At 52.7% G+C, this 23,431-nt stretch overlaps 1 protein-coding gene across 4 annotated transcripts in view; it reads left to right on the forward strand.

The window, feature by feature from the left end:
- Positions 1-1,897: 1,897 nt before the first annotated feature.
- The window catches only part of LOC111833892 (unconventional myosin-Ic), a 32,857-nt gene continuing 11,323 nt past the window's right edge, over positions 1,898-23,431 (forward strand). Inside the window, exons 1-12 of one of the 4 annotated variants that reach the window (XM_072701486.1) lie at positions 1,898-1,972; positions 2,238-2,375; positions 18,437-18,574; positions 18,865-18,980; positions 20,157-20,355; positions 20,627-20,707; positions 20,844-21,023; positions 21,517-21,615; positions 22,198-22,311; positions 22,450-22,521; positions 22,656-22,775; positions 23,003-23,085. In XM_072701486.1, coding sequence (XP_072557587.1) covers positions 2,283-2,375; positions 18,437-18,574; positions 18,865-18,980; positions 20,157-20,355; positions 20,627-20,707; positions 20,844-21,023; positions 21,517-21,615; positions 22,198-22,311; positions 22,450-22,521; positions 22,656-22,775; positions 23,003-23,085 — 1,295 coding nt within the window. In that variant the 5' untranslated portion in view covers positions 1,898-1,972; positions 2,238-2,282. Of the gene's footprint in view, positions 1,973-2,237; positions 2,376-4,491; positions 5,079-15,656; positions 15,851-18,436; positions 18,575-18,864; positions 18,981-20,156; positions 20,356-20,626; positions 20,708-20,843; positions 21,024-21,516; positions 21,616-22,197; positions 22,312-22,449; positions 22,522-22,655; positions 22,776-23,002; positions 23,086-23,431 lie in introns of those variants that run through there. The other 3 variants (XM_072701489.1, XM_072701488.1, XM_072701487.1) reach the window with 3 other exon arrangements.

Raw genomic sequence — 23,431 nt, forward strand, 5'->3', positions numbered from 1 at the left:
AAAAGACGTACTGGTTCATATTAATATGCTGAGAACAGCTGAACATGAGCATTATGATAAAGATGTCAAACTAATTTTAAAAAGCACTTCACTGGTCTCCTCTGGTACTGGGCCTGGAAAGACCTTCAAAATCCAAGGTTGGACACGTAACGCGGAGCGCGCCAGGACCGACCACCGCAAACGGAGTTTGGGCTGCGGTTCGCGTCTCATGCCACAAGAGGGAGATGTGCTCCAGGGAATGCGATCGGTAGGCCGGCGCGTTTGCGTAATCTCGCCAAGGTAAACGTCCAAGTGTTTGCTATGTCGTCACTGTTCTCGCAGGATAGTTGCGTACACAGAGGAATATCAGTTATTTTATATATATTACATAGAGTTTAAGCCATTCTCTTGTTTTTAAATGAACACTAAACGGGGTCTTATATTACTGATTTCCAGTTGAATCTACATAAAACAACCAGTATCATTGACGTTTTGTAGCTGGGAGAATATTTGATATGTTACTAATGTTTTATTATTATTATTATTATTGTTGTTGTTGTTGTTGTTGTTGTCATCAGTAAGTATCAGTTTCCATGGCCACGCAGTACAACGATCTTGCTCACTGCCTCCTCTCTTCCTGCACAAGCAACCTTACTATAGTAGTACTGGATAAGATTCGGGAATGACATTGACATATTTTCAGCTTCCTTTACTTATTTTTTTATAGTTAAAAATAACTAATGCCTTACAAAATAAGACGTCCTTGGTGTAATCTTCAAGAACAAATAAACTGCCTTTCACTCTTCTCTGGCTTCCTTCATTCCCACCCAGCTGTCTCTCTAACAGGTTTGTCTCCTGCGAATTTCTCCCTTACTGTCTAGTGCAGATTTCTCATCACACACAACCGCCTGCCGTATAACCGTATAACGAATGGTACCTTCCCACCCAGCCCCCCCTACCCCCCCGGCCTTAGGGGAAGGGCAGCAGGCCGGACCGGGGGCTCGCTGTTCAGAGCCCAGATCACGGTCCGCGTCCCCGGAAATGCAGTCTTTGTGGCCCTCCGTGGATGATTATATTATTCATATCATATTAATGTGTATTATTCATTCATTAATAAATATTTTAAGGTTTAATGAACCAGGCTACGTCTTATTTTTCTGCCACGATTTCTGGTGGCTATTCGTCTTTTTGCATGAATTCCCTGTGAGGTGACCCCCCCCCCCGCAGCACTCCCCCCATCTCAAGGTGCCCTGGCCATCCTGGTTGCCATTTCCTGTTGATACCCAGTGATGTGGAATGTCTGTTGAAGGTCACTGGTTAAAGGAAGTGGGCTGCTGTCATTTCCTGTTTCACTGGCTCCTTGTGTTTCAGGGTACACCCATTCCTCTTACATAAGACACTGACAGTCACACCCAGACACATCCATTAAAAGTCATTATTTGGCTTGCATGGCTAAAAAGCATTTCATGCGTGTTGTAGTGTGGTATGTAGCACTGCTGATATTCCATTTTGGTTCTGCCTTGTTTTGACCAGGCAGAAATGCCAGTAGGAGGTCAGGGTCAAGGTCACAGGGCACAGGCTGCAGAGAGCATGTCTGCCCCCTTCACAAAACAAACAGCCCCCCTCCTGCACTCACCTCCTCCTACCTGCCCTGGTTCTTCATCTCTTTCTCTTCTCAGAAATGTAATTAAAAGTGGAGTGAGTGGGTGAGAGAGAGATCTGGGGGCACTGGGGTGGAGAAGGCAAGGAGGCAGCCTACTGCATCCGAGGGGGGGGGGGGGGGGGGTCAGTGGAGCAAGCTCCTCCAGTGTTTACTCTGGGAACATCCAGGACAGGATACCGGTCCAAGAGGAAGTGCTTCGATAGCCAGCCAGTGAGCAGGAACATCGATCACAGCGCAGGGGCAGGCTGAGGAAGGCAGGGTGACATTCTGTATATTCTTAGTCGTCTCCCACACGGGAAACGGGAGCCAGTCTTCAGCTACACGCAACAGGTATGGCTGTCCTCTTCACAGACGCGCTTACTGTCCACCGCATCCAGTCAGCTTGTGCTGTGAGACACGGGTCCAGTTACGGAGCCCGGGGCCATCACAGACAGTGGGTTCTGCGACTGTGCCTCTTGGAGAACAGCATCGCACTGACAGCTGAGACTCCAGCTCATAGATGCTCTGCTCCCTTCCAGTTTCTACTGTCTTTCTCTCTCCTGTGCCGACGAGTGCACCGCCTGTCCTCCTCACAGCCGCCTGTCCTCCTCACCAGGCTGCCACTGGACGGACAGACGGACAGGACCAAGGGGCGGCAGCCATGATGGAGCTTAGGATCCAGTTGGTCCCCACAGGGGAGATTATTCTGCCCCCAGGAAAGAATGGGGAAAACTACTGCCCCAACTGCAGCAAGGTGGGTAAGCAGTGCTGGTTGGGGTCTCCAGCTGTCCTATGGTTTCTGGGGAACTGGCCGACTGTCCCTCATCTCCACCACATATGTCTGCATTATGACCTAAACAGTAACTTTAGCAACACAGACTATATCTAGATTTGGGTTTTTTAAAGCTTTTAGATATGAGGTATTTTGTAATATAGGGCTGTTGTTGTAACCCCTTCTGAAATCTAAACATAACATTTGATTAACTTTCTTGACATTTTCTGACCAATAGGCAGATTATTGTCATTTGTAGCTGAAAAACGCTCTGGCCCCACGCTCTGTCCTCTGCAGTTAGAAACAGGGTCAAAGTTGCACAGAGCCTAAAACTGCTGGCTATTCGACATTAGAGAAGTAATCTGTGTCCCTCAGAAACTCCCCCTTCATTTGCTTGCAATCTGTGTAACTGCGTAACATTGTAAAGACTTTGTATTCAGGGGATACCATCTAGCCTAAATTCTACCCTTCTGTATAATATGTGATCATTTCTGGACACAGAGGAGAATTGTGAGCTTTGGTCTGTGCAAAGGAGATGGCAACATCACAAAGAAAATTACCAGATGGACAAGGATCTTGCTTTACTGCGACTCAGAAGGGCAGCCTGTAGCTCTGAGACAGCAGGAGATGCTGAGCCTTGATGTTTATGGAGGTTTTTTTCCTTGATTTTAACAGAATGATCTGGGCCTTTGCTGACTGTCCATATCAATGTTCTGGTATCTCCACCCCACGATCGTTGCCTTACTTCGCGTGAATTCCTGTCCCGTATCGGCGTGGTCGTCCCAACGTGCTGCGCGCATTGTTGATAGAGCGGCACCGTTCACCAGGGTTCATTTGGACGGTGAGCTGGAACTAGCACTGCTGTGTGCTTTGTGGCAGCCAGCTGTCTGCCTCTGAACGTAGACGATCGAGGGGTAATCAGCACTGGCATCGGCGAAACACACAGAACTCACACATTCCATTTTGCTCACATCACATAGTGTATGTATGCGAGGGAGGGTTAGGTATGTACAGTAATAAGAGCATCTACCGCCTGTTTTCTTTTGCTTCCTTTATCAAAAAAGAAACAATGGCAGTAATGGCCGGCTCCACATAGCCAGGGCAAACATGTGGAAACACTCCCTGAAGTCAACGCCCGCGCCCGCATGTGCAGTGTTGCTTGATCAACAGGATATGCGTTTTCCTCTCACCGGGAAAACGCTACACAATGATATTAATGCAAAGCTGAGGTCTAGGTAACGTTACCCTGGGGGGTAGCTACAGCAAAGGAGTCGACTGCTCCCCCCTCTGGCGGTGGAGTTACGCTGCAGGCCCGCACCTTATTGACAGACTGCTTTAGTCTAAGGTCACTCTCCCCTCCATTTCATACGAGTTGCGACATTTCTTATCGCGCTGGAGTTGAGGAGTTTTTGCAAGGTTCCGGCCAATAGAAAGACAAAACACAAGTTAAAACTTAAGAGAAAAGACTGTAATGTTATTATCTCAGGCAGTTAACGAAATTGTTGAAATTTGTAAATTTGCATTTTTATACGTGATTTAAACAACAGCAGGAACAGTCCTACGACCCGCTTTCGCCTTGTATCGCCATTTAAGATGCGTTTACTTTAACTTAAAAACCGCAGCCGCTGCTGACAGGCAGCTTAATGACTAATGGTATTTAAGGAACAGTGCGACAGCCAGCTAGTCAGTAGATAGTTAAGGGGGCGCGGTGCCGAGGGGCCGAGCCGAGCTGAGCCGAGCCGAGCCGAGCTGAGCTGCCCGCACGCTGCGCCTTTTCCTCCCACGCGCCAGAGCATTTTTCCGGAACCACTTTCCAGCAAAACAAGCATCATTCTATGAGAGCAACACTGTAAGCCTGTATATCAGGCACTGGTTTCAAACAACCAGCAAGCTGGTGAAAGAACTATAGAATGATGTAATGAAATTCGCGTTTAGAAAAATGTATTGGAAAGACGCCAAGGTTTTGCTATTTATTTAGCTGGTATAAATAAATGGGGAGTCGACATCTGCTTTAAACCATGGTGACGATCACGTGAGCGTGCTGCATGTTAAAGTACACTTTACCTGTAGCTTGTAAAGTCTTCGCTGGCCAAACTGTCACAATGATATTGGCCGCGGTTTGCAGCGCTGGGATTGGCGGAGGAACTTCCTGGTGCGCGATCCCATCATCTGCTTGAAGGAGGAGATCTGGGCAAAAAAGGGCTGCTATCAGTTGTTCCTTGACTTAATGTGGGAATTGAGTGTACTGTGCCTGGACTGAATAAAGTTTTTAATATATACCGTTTATATAATATATGTATATCTCCTACTGTACAACTTCGGATTTTATTGATAAGCTACTCGACATATTAGCAGACGAAGAGGCGTTTGGTAGCTGGCAGATCAGGAATCTGTTCGTTAAGCGTTTCACCGGAAAGGGTTGAGTCAAAACCGATTAACCGCTGTCAGGAGAGCCAGGCACCTCCGAAGGTTAACAACTGGATATATTGGGGGGAAAAAACGAGGAACACTGTGCCGGCAGAGATCGTGGGAGAGAACCGCCTACGAGGCTGCACAGCTTGGGGATTAAATCTGGGAGCTGATTCCGGCATTTGCATGACTTTGTCCATCTGGGAAAACCTGCGTTGTAGGTGAATCACATCGCCGCGTCTGACTTCGGCTTACTGGGGAAAAGAGGAGAATCAGGTAGGAGCGTCGCCCAGCATTTTGTCACTGGGCATGATTTGTTTTGTCAGCGTTTGGCCATAACGATGTAAATCGTTAGATATGACCGGTGGAATGCAAGTAGCACCGTTTTGCCTGTGCAATAAACCAGCTGCTCCCTTCAGTTTAGCATACAGATGACTTGTAAGAGAAGTGAGGTCCACGTTTTATCGACTACAAGTGAAAATGTGCCTTTCCTCACTCCCTACTGACGGTCAGCTCCGCTACTGCCGCTCTATAGTGTCATGCGTGTCGGGGTATTAAAGGTATAAAGGCTTAAAGCTAACATTCTGAGCCGGGGGTGGGGGTCTGGGCTCAGCCGGGCCACGTGGGTCTCCACTCCGATGCCGAGAGCTAAGAGATCCGTAGTTTTAGGGACATAGTGACAAGTTCTGTCCGTCTTTCTTGGGGCATGGCAGGGTGTGTTTGTCATACATAAACAGCCAGCATCCAGGCTATACAAAGCCCTTTGTTCTCATGTATGCGATCTGAAGTAATATTTTTGTGTGTAAAGCTGATCAGAAGTCTGTCTCAGACGGGTGTCCCACGCCCATCTGGTTGCTGTAGTGCTTGGATATAGCTGTCTGAGAGCCCTGTTGAAGCATAGACAAGTCACAATATCGTAGTAATCAGTGAATGCTTGACTGACAACTTTACTCCTAGTTTCGTAAGTGAATTCTGGGATGGGGGAAGTGGGCAGGAATGTGGTCTAACTGGTATTTCCCTTCCCCAGGATTAAACAAAACTCCTTTTTGCCCAGAATGATGGATAATTTATCTAAAATTTACCCTCTTTCAAAATTTCCCATTTCTTTGTTAGTGCTTCTGGAAGAAAGTGAAGAGGGCAGGTATGTGTGTCTGCAAAGACCTTTTCCACTCATGAAATATGAGCCTGAACTGGACTCTGGTTAAGTATTATCTAAATGTCCGCCCCTTATGCTCACAAAGGCGCGGCCTAGTGCTTCCCTTCAGAAGAGCGACGTCTGTCCACAGTGCTTACTCCGGGTCACCTTTAGCTGCCCCTTACTCTCCAGCCTGTCACTTCCTAGCTTAGCTACCTGTTTCCCTTCACTGTAAACCACTGTCATATACCTGTGGTGAGTCTCCACACGTGTGCCTCTGCTCCATTGTCCTTGGAGGGCTGGCTGGGGGCACCTCAGCCTCCACACACGTCGCTCGTAGGCTATATTCACTTCTGACTGTTTGCATTAATTAGTCTCCACCTGTTTAGTTATTCAGCTTTTGGCAATATAGTGGAATGTGAGATATTTTGTAATGCAATTAAAAAGGGCCGCTGTACTTTATCACCAGTCCATGGCTGTTTCTGTCTGTTCTGGGCTGTTTTTCCGGCTGCTTGTCAGTCAATGATTGTTTGTTCAGAAAACAGACAGACACATACATTTAGTTAAAACTCAGGTTTATCATGAAGTTTTGGCCAAGCACTGGCAGAGGAATGCCTGTGTGTGTGTGTGCCTATGTCTGTGTGTGTCTGTGTCTGTGCGCCTATGTGTGTGTGTGTGTGTGCGCGCCTATGTCTGTGTGTGTGCCTGTGTGTGTGTGTGTCTGTGCGCCTATGTCTGTGTGTGTGTGTGTGTGTGTGTGCGCCTATGTCTGTGTGTGCCTGTGTGTGTGTGTCTGTGCGCCTATGTCTGTGTGTGTGTGTGCGTGCGCCTATGTCTGTGTGTGTGTGTGTGTGCGCGCGCGCCTATGTCTGTGTGTGTGTGTGTGTGCGTGCGCCTATGTCTGTGTGTGTGTGTGTGTGCGCGCGCCTATGTCTGTGTGTGTGTGTGTGTGTGTGCGCGCGCCTATGTCTGTGTGTGTGTGTGCGTGCGCCTATGTCTGTGTGTGTGCGTGTGTGCGCCTATGTCTGTGTGTGTGCGTGTGTGCGCCTATGTCTGTGTCTGTGCGCCTATGTCTGTGTCTGTGCGCCTATGTCTGTGTGTGTGCGTGTGTGTGTGTGCGTGCGCCTATGTCTGTGTGTGTGTGTGCGTGCGCCTATGTCTGTGTGTGTGTGTGCGTGCGCCTATGTCTGTGTGTGTGCGTGTGTGTGTGTGCGTGCGCCTATGTCTGTGTGTGTGTGTGCGCGCGCCTATGTCTGTGTGTGTGCGTGTGTGTGTGTGCGTGCGCCTATGTCTGTGTGTGTGTGTGCGTGCGCCTATGTCTGTGTGTGTGTGTGCGTGCGCCTATGTCTGTGTGTGTGCGTGTGTGTGTGTGTGTGCGTGCGCCTATGTCTGTGTGTGTGTGTGTGTGCGTGCGCCTATGTCTGTGTGTGTGTGTGCGCGCGCCTATGTCTGTGTGTGTGCGTGTGTGTGTGTGCGTGCGCCTATGTCTGTGTGTGTGTGTGCGTGCGCCTATGTCTGTGTGTGTGTGTGTGTGCGTGCGCCTATGTCTGTGTGTGTGTGTGTGCGTGCGCCTATGTCTGTGTGTGTGCGTGTGTGTGTGTGTGTGTGCGTGCGCCTATGTGTGTGTGTGTGTGTGCGTGCGCCTATGTCTGTGTGTGTGTGTGCGTGCGCCTATGTCTGTGTGTGTGTGTGTGTGTGTGCGTGCGCCTATGTCTGTGTGTGTGTGTGCGTGCGCCTATGTCTGTGTGTGTGTGTGTGTGCGTGCGCCTATGTCTGTGTGTGTGTGTGCGTGCGCCTATGTCTGTGTGTGTGTGTTTTGCCTTCTTTTCCTCTGGGTTTTACAGCTTTGCTGAAATTCAGACCACAGTTGAGGCTGGTTCTGTCTCCAGCTGTTTCCATGTCATTAAGGAGTGTGATGCCCCATCAGTCCCATGGGGGTGGGGGGGCTTCCCATTGGAAAGGTGTGCTGCCTCTCTGCACGAACCCCGCTCACCCAAATAAGGGTTACCCCGCCTGGTCACAGGTTTCATTGTGTTTTAGCATGATGTGTGTAAGTGAGCTATAGGCTCAGGGGGCTCTGCGAATCATTTCTTTGGTTGTGTGTGTGTGTGTGTGTGTGTGTGTGTGTGTGTGTGTGTGTGCATGCGTGCGTGTATGTGTGTGCGTGTGTATGTGCGTGTGTGTGCTTGCGTGCGTGCGTGTGTGTATGTGTGTGTGCGTGCGTGTATGTGTGTGCGTGTGTATGTGCGTGTGTGTGCTTGCGTGCGTGTGTGTGTGTGTGTGCGCGTGCATGCGTGTATGTGTGTGCGTGCGTGTATGTGTGTGTGTGCGTGCTTGCGTGCATGCGTGTATGTGTGTGTGCTTGCGTGCGTGCGTGTATGTGTGTGTGTGCGTGCGTGTGTTCGTGCGTGCGTGCGTGTGTGTGTGTGTGTGTTCGTGCGTGCGTGTATGTGTGAGTGTGCGTGCGTGCGTGTGTTCGTGTGTGTGCGTGCGTGCATGCGTGCGTGCGTGTGTGTGCGTGTGTGTATGTGTTTTTTTTGCTTTTCCCTGAGGCTCTGTCAGCGGATACAGCTGTTAGTCCCCCTGCTGGCTGCACTCACAGGAAGCTGTCAGAGTTCCTCCGTGGGGGCTGAGGTGCCTGTCGGCCGCTTAGCTTTGCGTGTCAGGAGTACATGGTGCACGTCCGTTTGGCTGCCTGGGGTGGGAACTGTGCCTCATCGCCGGGGAAGCGGGGGAGATGGGCACTGTCCTTTGGTCCTGCCCTTGACCGTTGAGTGCCTGAAAATGGGCTTCTTTCATTGGCCGCCCATGTTCATTGAGTGCCTGGAAATGGGCCTCTCTCATTGGCTGCCCGTGTCCGTTTAGCGTCTGGAAATGGGCCTCTCTCATTGGCTGCTCGTGTCCGTTGAGTGCCCGGAAATGGGCCTCTCTTATTGGCTGCCCGTGTTTGTTTAGCATCTGGAAATGGGCCTCTCGCATTGGCTGCTGGTGTCTGTTGAGCACCTCAAAATGGGCCTCTCTTATTGGCCGTCTGTGTCTCTCTCAATTGTCTTTTAGCGTGGATCCTCACCCTCGGTCTTTTTCACCTTGACGAAGAAAAATAATAGTTGTGCTCTGTAGCCATTTAATAAAACAGAAGGTAAAACAACTGAGGGGAGGAAAGACATTAAAGAAGGTCAGTGGTGGAACCCTGAGCAGGTTAAAGAGGAGCCCAGTGGGGAACCTCCAGGTAAAAATCGAGGTTTCCTGAGAGATGATGCGTGGTTTTCATGCCACCATCAATGAAGGGGGGGAGGGAGTGGTCACATGATCCCTAAGTAAATAGTTTCCCTCGCCGGAATCCGTGAATCATGGTGCAAATAATGGTGAGTGCGTCAGACGCCGGAGCCCCGCCTGGGTTCTCCTGCGGCTTTCGCCCCGCCTGGGTTCTCCTGCGGCTTTCGCCCCGCCTGGGTTCTCCTGCGGCTTTCGCCCCGCCTGGGTTCTCCTGCGGCTTTCGCCCCGCCTGGGTTCTCCTGCGGCTTTCACCCCTCAGGACAGCGGTCGCCCTGCCCTTTGGCTCCGAGCCCCGACCGTATGGGACGGCTGACACGTTCCGGCCTGACCGGGCTGTGCCGCCTCCTGCCTGGGCGAGGCAACGCCGCGCTCCCACGGGGCACCTCCCTCCAGTCACTGGAGGAGTGCCACTTGCATGCCACTTCACTGTTCACTCACACGCCTGGCAGGAATGGCATGAGCTGTGCATGGCTGTGTCTCTGCCGCACAAGATGGCAGCCACTGCAAAAATGTTTTAATATTTATTTCCTATATATAAAAGTCATGTTTAGAAGTTAGATATTTAATTTAAAAATGCCTTTTTCCAGTGTTTTCTTTTCTCCTCTGCTGGCTGTTGTCTCCTTATTCTGCATGGCAAGACTCTTCCTGTTTAATCCTCCCTCTCTCTCTGTACATCCCTCCCTCCGTCCACCTTTTTCCTGTCCCTCCTTATCTCTCATTCTTTCCTATCTTCCATCACAGTCAGACACTGATTGACTTGGCCTGGGGGGTGTGAGTTGACTGTGGTCTGTCAGTGTCCCCCTCACCCCCCCCGACAGCCGCCATCGGTCCGTCACCCTCTTTCCCTCCTTAATCCGTCTCACTCCGCTTTGATGTCACTGTGGCTTCTCTGGATTGGCTGCTGCCTCCCTTTCTGTGCTCTTTGTGCCTAACAGCAGCCCCTTGTCTGCAGATCTGTGCCCCTCCCATTACTGAAATCCACAGCAGTCAATCACAGGATTGACCAATCAAAATTGTTAATCTATCCTTCTGTGGAGGTGCTGAATCATCAACCTGACTGCTCAGCGTTTTCAGCACTTCAAGCGGCATAGTGCAGCCATGGGCATGGATTATGGTGGTCTGTGGCAATGGGTCATGTGTTCATGTGAGTGTGTGTTTGTGCGTGTGTGTGCGTGCGTGCGTGTGCGTGCCTGTGTGTGTGTACGTGAAGAGGAAAAGGCCACCCTCCCTATGTGTCGCCAGACGTGTGTTTGAAGACCCTCCCCAAGACAGGGATCCTGCAGGAATCTCACGCTGAGAGCCTTCCATCGCCTGCGTCTGCGCTGCGTCAGCTGCTTCCTGTGGCCTCTCCTTTGTTTGCTATCTGTCTGTCTGTCTGCTTGCCTGCGTGACTGCGTGCCTGGGTATCTGCTTGCCTGCGTGCCATGGGTGTCTGCTTGCCTGCGTGACTGTGTGAGTGACTGCGTGCCTGTCTGTCTGCTTGCCTGCATGACTGCGTGACTGGGTGTCTGCTTGCCTGTCTGTCTGCGTGACTGCGTGCCTGTCTTTCTGCGTGACTGGGTGTCTGCTTGCCTGTCTGTCTGCATGACTACGTGCCTGTCTGTCTGCTTGCCTGCGTGACTGTGTGCCTGGGTGTCTGCTTGCCTGCGTGCCTGGGTGTCTGCTTGCCTGCGTGACTGTGTGCCTGGGTGTCTGCTTGCCTGTCTGTCTGGGTGTCTGCGTGACTGCGTGCCTGTCTGTCTGCTTGCCTGTGTGACTGCGTTCCTGGGTGTCTGCGTGACTGTCTGTCTGCTTGCCTGCGTGCCTGGGTGTCTGCTTGCCTGCATGACTGTGTGCCTGGGTGTCTGCTTGCCTGGGTGACTGCGTGCCTGTCTGTCTGCGTGACTGCGTGCCTGGGTGTCTGCTTGCCTGCGTGACTGCGTGCCTGTCTGTCTGCATGACTACGTGCCTGTCTGTCTGCTTGACTGTGTGCCTGGGTGTCTGCTTGCCTGTCTGTCTGCGTGCTTGTCTGTCTGCTTGCCTGGGTGTCTGCTTGCCTGCATGACTGCGTGCCTAGGTGTCTGCTTGCCTGGGTGACTGCGTGCCTGTCTGTCTGCGTGACTGCGTGTAGTGTAGGTATACCTGTAGAGGCTTGGCAGTCGCCTCTATAAACACACATACTTACTACATAACACACCTGCACATTGCCGGCTGACTGACACTCCACCCATTTCAGCCAGAGGTGTCTCACACTCTGCGTCTCATTTATGTTTTATGTAGCTTTTGTCTGAAGTGATATAGCAGGCAGGTAGCAGACTGGAAATGCATAGAATCTACCGCCAGAAAAGCTATTCAAATACATCACCAAGAACGAAGCAGAGGGTGAGGAGCTCAGTGGACGGCTGCTGAATCCCGGAGGTGCTGCTGGTCCTGTCAGCAGATAAATCGGCAGTAATCTAGCGGTGATCCACTGGCCTGCTTGCTCTCTTTCTCCGTCAGATGTGGGGTGATTTACTTTTGGGGCACTTACTTTTTTGCAGCTCCGGGGAGCCTGAGGGGGCGGGTGGGGGGGGGGGGGCATGGCTGGAGCCTTGACCTGCTATCAGTGGCCTGCATGATGCTCCCAGGCCGCAGAGGGGAGTTCCTGTGGCCTGTGTGTGTGTGGGTGTGCGTCTGTCTGGCCGTGTCACTGCGGTGAGCGTGTGCTGGTGACGAAGTAGGAGAAGTAGGAAAGAGTGAGTCACTGGGGTCGGCTGGATCCCAAACAAACTGCATCTCTGTCACTGTTGTGAAGAAAATGTCAAAATGTGCTCATTTCCTGAATATATGCTTTTTTTTTTAAAAAAAAAAAAAAAAAAGAGAACAGTGGGAGGGACCAAGGAGCAGCTGGATGACTGACAGCTGGTCTGACCTGTCCTGTTGGACAATGCAGTGGAGCATGGCCGTCATTGGGCCCAGCCCCACTCTGCAACCTGACCTTTCCTTATAAAGGCATCTTGGTATTAATATCCCGGGGTGGGGCTTCTCTGTGGGGGTGGGGCAGAACAGAACGTCTCCCCCTGGTACTGCTGGTGGGGGCATCGGCTTGTGTGTTTGACTTTCCCATCTCCTTGCTGCCTGCAGGTTTCATCTTGTCCCAAGTTCCCCAGAAACGCTGCCTGTCTAGTGTGTCCCCCCCCCCCCCAAGTCCCTCTCCCTCACCACGAGGTGAAAGCTGACACCGGCCACGTCCTTGGGGGCGGAGAATCTCCCCCCCCCCCCGTTCCCCGCCAGCTGAGCCCTGCCCGTGGCCCTCGCATTCTTCAGGCCTGACATCATCGCCATCTCGCACACACTCCCCTTCCCGTGGCTTTGCCTTGTCCCCCATCGTTTCTCAGCGGTTCCTGGTGTCTTCCTCTCCCCCATCCTCACCTGTGCTTCCTTCTCTCTGCTTCCCAAACTGTTTTCTGGCTCCTTTCATTCACTAAGGAGCATTTTGCAGAGAGACCAGAGAAAAACACTTCAGAATCTGGCTAAATGACACATGTATTTACATCTCTTGACACTGATGTCTTGAAGCCAGAGAGCGCCCTCTGTTGAGGGGGCAGTAGTTACACAGTGCCTCCCTAGTTACCTTTTCTCACTGTAACTGGGGGCCAAACACTGGGGGTGCTCCCCTCCCCCGGCGCAGCCTGATTCCTGTAGACTGTAGAGGCATCCAGCACAGCTCCGAGTGGTTCCATGAGAGCTGGCTGATCTCTGAACCTCTGGGACAGAGTCGCAGTTTGGATGATTCGAGCCCGAGTGCCACACCGCAAAATGCACCCCCCCAGGAATAGCTCAGCCCAAAGGTTTATAAATAGCTCACTGAGGGGGGCAGTATCAGGGCTTAAGTGAAGTATGTATATAGAAGCACAGAAGGCAGCTGGTTCACATGTGTTTGGAGTCTTGCTCTCCGCTGCTAATTAAAAGGCTTTTCCTGGCATCACAGGGCACCAAAAAAATCCCTGTGAATGTGGGGGGGCTGTGCGGGAAGTTTTCCTTGGAAAGCTGCACTGATGTGTGAAGCCCCACTCTGCTCTTCCTCTGCTGCACCGTTCTGGGCAGCGTGACGGACGCACACAGGCTCTCGCTGCGCCTCGGAGTCTGTGGGACCCTAGTCGCCTTGACAACAGCCTGTGACTCATCTTCACCTCCCTGTGACACTTGGTGGCTTGTGCGTTTGTGTTACAGGAGTCTTGGGGCTCAAAGGCAAGCAAAGGAAATGACTGAGTGGCAGAGACGTGTTGGGCGAATGGGAAGGGGGGGGGGAGGTGAGGACAGAACACAGAATCGGGTCACATGTTTCCATCTCGAACTTCCCAAGGCCCACCAGCCAATCACGCAGCAGCATTTCTGTCAGCTGGCTTCCCTTCCAAAGCAGTGACGTCTCGGTGTGGATTTTTCTGAGCGTGATTTCCTGGCAGCCATGAGGGCAGGCAGCGTTGCCACTAAAGCCAAGGTGTGTCTGCTGGGGGGGGGGGGGGGGGGGTGGTTGTTATACTCCACATGGTTCTTTGTAACAGCCAATCTGTTGTCTCATTCATAAGCCTTTTGTGTGTGTCTCTGTGTGTGTGTGTGTGTGTGTGTGTCTGTGTGTGTGTGTGTGTGTGTGTCTGTGTGTCTCTGTGTGTGTCTCTGTGTGTGTGTGTCTGTGTGCGTGTGTGTGTCTGTGTGTGTCTGTGTGTGTGTCTGTGTCTGTGTGCGTGTGTGTGTGTCTGTGTGTGTGTCTGTGTGTGTCTCTGTGTGTGTGTGTGTGTGTGTCTCTGTGTGTGTGTGTGTCTCTGTGTGTGTGTGTGTCTCTGTCTGTGTGTGTCTCTGTGTGTGTCTCTGTGTGTGTCTCTGTGTGTGTGTGTCTCTGTGTGTGTCTGTGTCTCTGTGTCCATACCACCTCTGTGTCTCTTGGTGGTTAACAGCACTTGTATAAGTCTGTGATGCATCTTGCCTATTGAGTCTCCACACTGACAGCCTCCACAGACTGACTTTGCGTCTTTGGTTTGCTTGTGGTTAGAGAGTATTTATCATTACTGGGGGGCTGTCCTGCTGACATGGGGGATTGAGAGCGAGTGGAAGCCCCAAGGCAGGTATGCGGAAGGGTGGCGCGGGCAGTCGCTGTCTGTGCTCCTTCCCATGATATCGTGGCATCCGGGTAGCGCCACCTTCTCAGCGCCAGCAGTGAAGGTCAGGCTGGCATTGGCTAATCGCACTGGGAAAGATCTGGAACGTCTGACACATGCTGATGTTTGAGAGGGGTCAGAGATGGATGCCTGAACTGGGGCAGAAAACCCATGATTTGTTGTAAATGGCCAAGCCTCCCCCTCAAAGGCCGTTACAGACTCTGTCTCTGCCTCGCTCTGCTTATCGCTGCCGGGGTTCGGGGGGCGGGGGGGGGGGGGGCAGTGCTCACATTCCTACAGACCTGGGAATTTGTGCGAAGGATCAAAGACGTTCAGCTGCTGTCACACGGCACTGTTTTTAAAAGCTGGAAATCAGTGACAGCAGTGGAAAATACTGGCTTTTCTACTTCTGAAAGCAATACTCAGATTCCACAGTTATTCGCTTTGTGTCACCACTAGAGGGCAGCATGCCTCCCCTAACACCCAGTGACCTTCACCTGTGCTCTACCTGCAGTGCACAGGGTTATGGAGCAAGGGGGCGGAGATCAAGGAAGAGTGCCGTGTTTATAAAATATTTACTGCCCCCTCCCCCCCCCCCCAGCACAGGTCTTGGCTCCTCTGTAGCTCAGCTCTGCTCTTCAGTTCGGTTTCCGCTCCAGTGACTCGCCGCTGTAGTTATTCTGCTGGTTTCATCGCAGCTGACAGCAACAAGTACAGAGAGTAACAGAACTGTCCTGATAATGAGCAGGATCGGGGCTGTGACCCTTATCGAGTCGGTGGCAGATTCTGGCTGCTGAAGCCGCCTGAGAAACCGGGGGGGGGGGGGGTCACACTGCAGCGTGACTTCAGCCTCGCCTGGTAATCTGAAGCAGAGAATGTTGGAGAAATTAAAGTAGCAAAATGTTTTATTTTCAGATGGAAATTGAAATGTAAAACTGTACAGAATGCTGAGAGGCCTGGGATGGAAGTCGATGGTGCTGGAATGCCCCCCCCCCAGCGGGTTTGTCCAGATGTGGGGGTGAGGCGACGTTTGTTGTGGCTTTTATGGTGTTCTGCTTTGATTTAAAGGGTGCCCCAGGGAAGGAGGGACAAAGAAATGTGTGTGTGTGTGTGTGTGTGTGTGTGTGTGGGATGTGGGATGGGGGGGGGGGGTGCTGTTACTTTCTCATACCTGTCATTGGTAGTCTTTGAAAGGTGAGAACTGGGCTAGGATATGCTAGGCTATGCTGGGCAAAATGGGGGGGGGGGTGCACTGGGAAAAGTACAGGCTGGGAGGAGGGTTTGGGGGGGAGTGGCACTTCGGGGGGGGGGCTGCTTCCTCTGCAGGGAGAGAGGAGGGGAGGCGGAGCAGGGATGACAGAAGGAGTAGCCACACGCACTTGACGGAGTCGTGGTGAAAACGCGGCTCTCTGGACTGCAATTCAGGTCTGCGAAGGGTCACTAGCGTGAGCGAGACTGTCACGGCGTACAGGAAGGAGGCAGACATGGTGAGAGAGCAGCTTTTCCGTAAGACGGCCGGACTGGTGAGCCCGTGCTGCGCTGCGGAGTGTGTGTGTGTGTGTGTGTGTGTGTGTGTGTGTGTAGCCTGAGTGTTTTCGGGTCGGGAGTCTTGCTCGTTCTGCCGCGCAGAGGGAGCAGACAGGGCGGAGGTTTCTGCGCAGTCGACTCTGTCCCTCAGCCATGTCGTGTGCCTGCAAAGCTACTCACCACCATGTTTTGTATCGTGTTCCCGGTATTTCGATTTTTGGGCCTGTTAATTTAGTGGTTGTAACAAGCTTTTGCCAGTGCTGTCCCCAGTCTTCCTCTTCCTTTGTCTCCTGGCTGGCTGTCTCTGCCCCGGGGGCTGTTAAAGCTCCCGCTGTCCTCTCGCTGTCTCTGCCCCGGGGGCTGTTAAAGCTCCCGCTGTCCTCTCGCTGTCTCTGCCCCGGGGGCTGTTAAAGCTCCCGCTGTCCTCTCGCTGTCTCTGCCCCGGGGGCTGTTAAAGCTCCCGCTGTCCTCTCGCTGTCTCTGCCCCGGGGGCTGTTAAAGCTCCCGCTGTCCTCTCGCTGTCTCTGCCCCGGGGGCTGTTAAAGCTCCCGCTGTCCTCTCGCTGTCTCTGCCCCGGGGGCTGTTAAAGCTCCCGCTGTCCTCTCGTTGTCTCTGCCCCGGGGGCTCGCTGCTCTTGTTTCTGATATTCTGCCACACAACTTCTGTCCTTTTCCATACTTGCTTGAGCACATTTGTGCATGATGGTCTTGGTCTGCTACTTTAAAGACCCCTGAAAGTTTTTTCTTTAATAAATTGGTTGGTCCTTACAGAAATAATTATTTAACAACTTCTGGTGAGCAAAGAAAAACTGCGTTTGATTTTCCAGTGTGGGGCGTGGCTCTGGACGTGGTGATAGCTAGATCTTAAGGGAGTGTGGCTGCAGTTACCTGGGCTTTGGAGCCAAACAGGCATACAGACGGTCACATTACCACATCTGTGGCACTGTCAGTTTTTTTAACGCCACGCCTCCTGCTTACTGCATTCCCAGATGGTTATTCTGACTTGAATATGTTCATTCTGATTTCTGATGATAATGTACTGCGTCTTGCACTGCCCAAGCCCCTGTTACAGCAGTTCAGCTGCTGTCCTCCCTGCTAGTATGATAGTGACGCATAGGCAGGGTAATGTTACACTTGTGCAGGAAATCTGGGTATATTTGTGCGTCCTGTCTGGCTTCCCCACGGCGATTCGGCAAAGTGCGATTTGCACAGGTGTGAATTTGACTGCAGGGTCCTGAGTCTCATTTTCCTGCTGGAAACACACGAGTCCCTCGGGGAGCGGTTATGGGCATCCGGGGGTGGCACAGTGCCATCCCTGTGTATTCTGTATTCTGCCCACTGCCCTGGGCCACAGGCCAGCCCGCCTGCTCAGCGTGCCCCCCCCCCAGCTCATCGGTAGCTTTCTAGTGGAAGCCCTGCAGGGTGGGGGGAGCCAGTGTTTCCCCAGACCACCTTTTGTTTTCAGCACAGGATCTGGAAAAAATCTCCACTGCTGGGGGGGGGGGGGTGTTAATGCAGAGATCCTGTACTGGGATGGTTCAGGGAGGGGCCAGGAAAATCCCAGCCATTACGCCCAGCGAGGCATGATGGCTCCTGCGGGCCCTTTGCCATTTTAACCGGAACCTTTCCTGCTCCACAGCCTTTGCCTCGTTGGGCTTGTTAACCATCAGAAGTTGCCCGCTAAGGACGGCATTAACGAGCCTAACTAAGCCTTAACGAGCCCTTTGAGAGGATGGCTCCTCAGGCTTGCCGTTCTTCCTGCCACCTGTGAACCGTAGCTGACATGGTGCCGTACAGCTCAGGTTCCTGCAGGCCCTCCTTCCATCTGGGCCCATAATCCCCTCACCACGCTGACTCTGTCCCTTGTTGTTACTCTCTGAAAACTGAGACTATTTTCAGTTTTAATGGGAGCCGGGACCCTTCGGAGCGGGACGGCACTCAATTGGCATCAGCCACAGCCTGCTGCAGCCCCACATTACCCCCTCCTGCTTGTGTGTCTGTTGCCGGTTCAAGCCTCGTTAATTAAAATGTTGAGCCAGGTGTGCTCTGCCCCCCCCCTCCCCCACTGGGATTGTTAACAACTCTGTGAATAACACAACAACAGTGCAGAGAGGCGCTGCGTTGGTGCTGAGCGTGTGGGAGCCGCCGTTCGGGCTGCACCAAAGCTGCCGGCACCATGGACCTGAGCGACATCCGTGGTCTGATGCGCAGAACCCAAGCGGTTATCACTGAAAACGGATTTATGATGAAACGCCTGGCCGACGCACAGGTTCCGGCTCCGCAGGTCTTACGGGCTGCTTTGCTGGGTTCCTCTCTTTCCTAGAGTAAAAATGACAGGCAGTGAACTTGGCTTTGCTTGAGCGAAATGCTTGTGCGCCTTACCTCAAATCTGAGTCTGTGTTTGTGTTTGTCCTGCTGTTCTCCTTCACATGTTTGCCATCCATGCTGGAGCACATGAGCTGGCCTGAGGTTTGGGCCACATGCCGATCTGCCCGGATAGGGGTCTGCTGGGGGTGTTACTGCGGTTCTGGGTGGCAGTTGCTCATGAGATTCTGAGTCTGTTGTCACTGTGTGCCTCTGCAGGTGGTGGGCATGATGGAGAGTGCCCTGACAGCTCGGGACAGGGTGGGGGTGCAGGACTTTGTGCTCCTGGAGAACCACACCAGTGAGGCAGCCTTCATGGAGAACCTGCGTAAGAGGTTCAAAGAGAACCTCATCTATGTAAGAGTCACACACAGACGCGTATACACACACACAGACACACACAGACCCAGAACCTCATCTTTTTAAGATACAAACATCCAGAACTTCATCTATATAAGAGACAAGTGGACACACCTATAACCTTAATGTTCAGCATGTTTTTCAGGCTCTGAAATTGACAATAACATGATTATTACATCTTTAGTGGCTGCATGCATGACGGTCTGTGTGCGACACCCTGAAGGTTCCTCGTCGTCGGGCTGCGATCACGCTCATTTTCTCTGCTTTTTCTCGCCCGCCGCTCCCAGACGTACATCGGGTCGGTTCTGGTCTCCGTCAATCCCTACAAGGACCTGGAGATCTACACCAAGCAGCACATGGAGCGCTACCGCGGAGTCAACTTCTACGAGGTCTCCCCGCACATGTGAGTCAGGCCTCCGCACGCCCGGCTCCGCACGCCCGGCTCCGCACGCCCGGCTCCGCACGCCCAGGCTCCGCACGCCCGGCTCCGCACGCCCAGGCTCCGCACGCCCGGTTCCGCACGCCCGGCTCGCCGCTTCCCCTGTTTTGCCGTCCGTGTTGTGCGGCTGTTTGTTTTCACGTGGTTGCCAGGTAGCGTGGGAGCCGCTGTGGGATGCACTGGCATTCTGCCCGTTGCTCTCCTATGAGCAGCACATTCCAGGGCTCGGTCCCGGCCGAGGGGGGGCTTGCTGGCCCTGTTTTCCTCTTGGCTGTAGAACACCCATGCCGCCCCCCATTCCCCCCCCTGCCCCGCGTGACCAGCTGATGTAAAGGTGATGAAAATATCCCCTCTTCCCTGCGCTATCCAGCGTCGCGACTCCCACTGACTCGGCAGAACAGCTGTGAAGTTACAATGGAGTCAGTGCTGGTGTCACGCTGAAATCCTTCCCCCGTGAAACGACCGGCATTTTGGCCTCGCTGGCCTTTTCTCGACACCCATACTATGCTGCTCTTAGACGTGTGCGTTTCACACTCTGCTGAGGGACACGTCTCTCCAGGCGGGTAATGCAGAAGGTCTTGTGTTCTTAGTTCCACACTATATTAATACAGGAAATGCCTTATGTATCTATGGCACGAGATGGAGACGAACTGACGTCTGTGATATTTGATCTGGGTGCCTCTAAATTAGGCCGTCCGGCTGCAAGGTAACATCGACAGCTTGTCCTTTTTCTCACCTCTAGCTGCTCGTTGCTTTTCATTCACAGGTTTAGCATGAGAGCTACATCTTATGTGAGTCACATTTCTCTTCAGGAAATGTTTTAATGAATTCAGGCCATTTAACAGCAAAGCCGCACTGTTCAGGAGGGCCAGGCCGTGATTTTGTAATTGTTTCCTCCTAGTAGTGTTCTGTCTGCAGGTTTTGATGTTATTCTCTGTCCACCAAATTACATGTCACAGTGTCTTGCATCATCGTTGTTGTGAAACACTCGACACAAATTCCCCTAACGTGATGTCAGCTTGCTGCTTTGCCCTCTCTGTCAGTTCATGGTCTCCTGTGGCGCAACACTGAACTTCTTCCTCCGTTTCATTAGAGTCAGTGGTGCAACGCTAAAACGCTTCCCCCACTTTCATCACACAGCTATGCCGTGTCTGACAACGCGTACCGCTCCATGCGGACCGAGCGACGGGACCAGTGCATCCTGATCTCGGGCGAGAGTGGGGCCGGCAAGACCGAGGCGTCCAAGAAGATCCTGCAGTACTACGCCGTGACCTGCCCCGCTAGCGATCAAGTGCAGACCGTCAAGGACCGGCTGCTGCAGTCCAACCCCGTGCTGGAGGTGAGCCTGCGAGCGCCGTGATGCCAGCCTGCTGCCCCTCTCCGCCTCGACGGGGGAGGGCGGATCTTTGCTGGATCCGGACTTGCCGCTCTTATGCCGTTTCCACTGCCAGCTGCTAACCCCCCCCCCCCCTTGACCCAGAGCTGCTCTCCAGCTGTCTCCTCTGAGGGGGGATCACTGTGAACACAGGGCGGGTTTAAGAGCTGAAGGCCAAAAGCCCCTTTTGTGTTGTCTGAAAATGCCCCCCCCCATTGCCCCCCTGTGCTCACAGGCTTTTGGAAACGCCAAAACCTTGCGCAATGACAACTCCAGTCGCTTCGGCAAATACATGGACATCCAGTTTGACTTCAGGGTAAGTGTGGTCATTGGTTTGGTTGATTAATTGCTACACCACCTTCTGGCCAGGCCGTACCTGCATGACGCCCGTTCCCTTTGTGGTTCACTGCCCCCCGCCGCGCCCCTTCCTCTCTTCCTTTCGCTGCCTGCAGGGTGCGCCAGTGGGAGGCCACATCCTGAACTACCTGCTGGAGAAATCCCGTGTGGTACACCAGAGCCACGGCGAGAGGAACTTCCACATTTTCTACCAGCTGATCGAGGGAGGAGATGAAGACCTGCTGAGGAGACTGGGCCTGGAGCGCAACACACAGCAGTACCAGTACTTGGTCAAGGTGAGTGAGGGGCCCCACTGGGCCGCAGGCTGGTGTGCGTGGGGCCCCACAGGGCCGCAGGCCGGTGTGCGCGGGGCCCCATGGGGCCACAGCACTGATACCCCTTAAGTATAGTTACACTGTCTGTAAGTTACACCTAAACCATTCCCTCCTTACAGATCCCCTTCATCTTCACATCCTCTTGGTCTGGTGTTGGTTAATAGATTACCCCCCCCCCCACTTAACACTGTTAGAAATTCCAGCTTCCGTCGCTGCTGGAGTGTGTGTAACTCCCCCCCCCCCCCCCCCCCCCACTGGGGCCACATCCTCTGCTTAATAAGCGTGCATGTGTGTGGAACAGCGTGCAAACCCTGTCTCTGTGTGCCTGTGTGTGCGTGTGCGTGCGCGTGCGCGTGCGTGTGCGTGCGTGTGCGTGTGTGTGTGCGCGCCCGCGTCTGGCCCTGTGGATGTGCTGTAGGTCTGATTCATTCTGGCACTTTGCATCGTCTCCCAGGGAAACTGTTCGAAGGTGAGCTCAATCAACGACCGCAGTGAGTGGAAGGTGGTGAGCAAGGCCCTGACGGTCATCGGCTTCAGCGAGGAGGAGGTGGAGGTCAGCACGCCTGGAAACCTTCACGCACCACTCACCTATTATTTTTCAATCATATTTTAAAAATTAAGCTGATTGGAGGAGCAGCTTGTCAGTCACAGACAGCAGCCAGTCAGTTTCCTGGAGGTCCAGCTGAAATCTGGCCGCCTTAGCAGACTGCTGACACAGCCCAATGGGATGAGGGCATTTCCTGCCCCAGCTCCACGGTTACTGAGCACCCAATCAGACGTAACCACAGCCATTTGTTTTAAAGGAACAGTGGCCAGTCTGTCTGCTGCAGTAATGGGTGGGGGGGCAGTTAGTTTGCTGTTGGGGCAGTAATCTCTTCCCATTTGTCTCTGGGGGGGGCACGATCTGTGCTGCGTAGCCAGACCTGGGAGGCTCTGATACGAAGAACTGGTAAAATAAATATTCCCCCCCAATGTATTGAGTGTAAAATAGAACTTTTATTAACTTGTGCTTATCTGTGCTTTCCTAGTACGTTTGCTTTGGAGCCGTTGGTCTTGGGCTCGCAGATGTTTTCAGCCTATAATTTGAGCAGTAGGGTGTGTCTGAACGACTTCCTGTCCTGTCGACTCCATCCAGGAGCTGCTCAACATTATCGCTAGCGTTCTGCACCTGGGAAACCTCCAGTTTGGCACGGAGGACAGCGGATATGCGTACATCACCACGGATACCCAGATCAAATACCTGGCCCGGGTGAGAGAGGGCCGCAGATGTTCATTCCGTCACTCCCTCCCCCGGAGGCTTCTGCCGCTGCCCTTCGTGTGTCGGTCCCTTAATTGTGCTGATTGTTGCGTTGGCTTTGACGGTTATCACATTATAAATAATTTGCAGTTGGTAGATGTGGAGGGGGCGGCCCTGAAGGAGGCTCTGACACACAAGAAGATCATCGCCAAGGGAGAGGAGGTGAGCGTGGCGGCTCTCTGCTGGGCCCCAGAGTTTCTGGGTTTCTGGGCCATGGCCTTCCGTTGCTGGGAGACCTGCCGGCCCGTAAAGAACGTTCTGGTCGGCTCACAGCTGCCCATGTTGTTCCGTTTCAGCTGATGAGCCCCTTGAACCTGGAGCAGGCAGCGTCGGCCCGGGACGCCCTGGCTAAGGCCATCTATGGCCGCACCTTCTCCTGGCTGGTCAACAAGATCAACCACTCGCTGGCTTTCAAGGTACTGCCTCAGGGCAGAGGGTTTGTCCTGGTGCCGTTTAGCACACTTTCGCTTGGAGGGATCTTAGGCCTTCATCTCTAGGCCAGGCTGGAAAATATGATGCTGTTTTGTTTCGAAAGTGGAAGGCAGGGCTCTGGGACAGGTGCTGGTGCTCCCCCTTGTGGACTGATCAGATCACTGCAGTTTTTAGTGAAACCCTTGTCCTGTATGTGGTTTTTATGTTGCAGGATGAGCAGTTTCCCAGCAGTAAGAATACTTCAGTCATTGGTTTGTTGGACATCTATGGGTTTGAAGTCTTCCAGCAGAACAGGTACCATCGATTTCAGTTCTCCTAGCTTCGTCTACAGCGCCACAGCACCAAAATTCTTTACAAAGGCAGCGTATCACTAGTATATTTTAGTTTAGAGTCATATTTGTTTTCCGCATCTGAATGTCTCCCTAAAGCTGTAGCTCACTGTGTTTCCACTGAAGGACATTGTGTCTGGTGGATATAAGTCTGACTTGATTGACTAATTATACTGTGGGTAGGATTCCTGAGTGGTGGCAAATTCTAACAAATTTCACCAACTTGCTATTTTTCCTACTTCGGTTGCCATTACGTTAAGCTTGGTGTGACTGTGGGTCTTGTATAGCTCTGAAAGTGAGTGTCTTTGTTC

The sequence above is a fragment of the Paramormyrops kingsleyae genome, chromosome 17 (genome assembly GCF_048594095.1).
Source record: "Paramormyrops kingsleyae isolate MSU_618 chromosome 17, PKINGS_0.4, whole genome shotgun sequence".
Classification (NCBI taxonomy): Eukaryota; Metazoa; Chordata; class Actinopteri; order Osteoglossiformes; family Mormyridae; genus Paramormyrops; species Paramormyrops kingsleyae.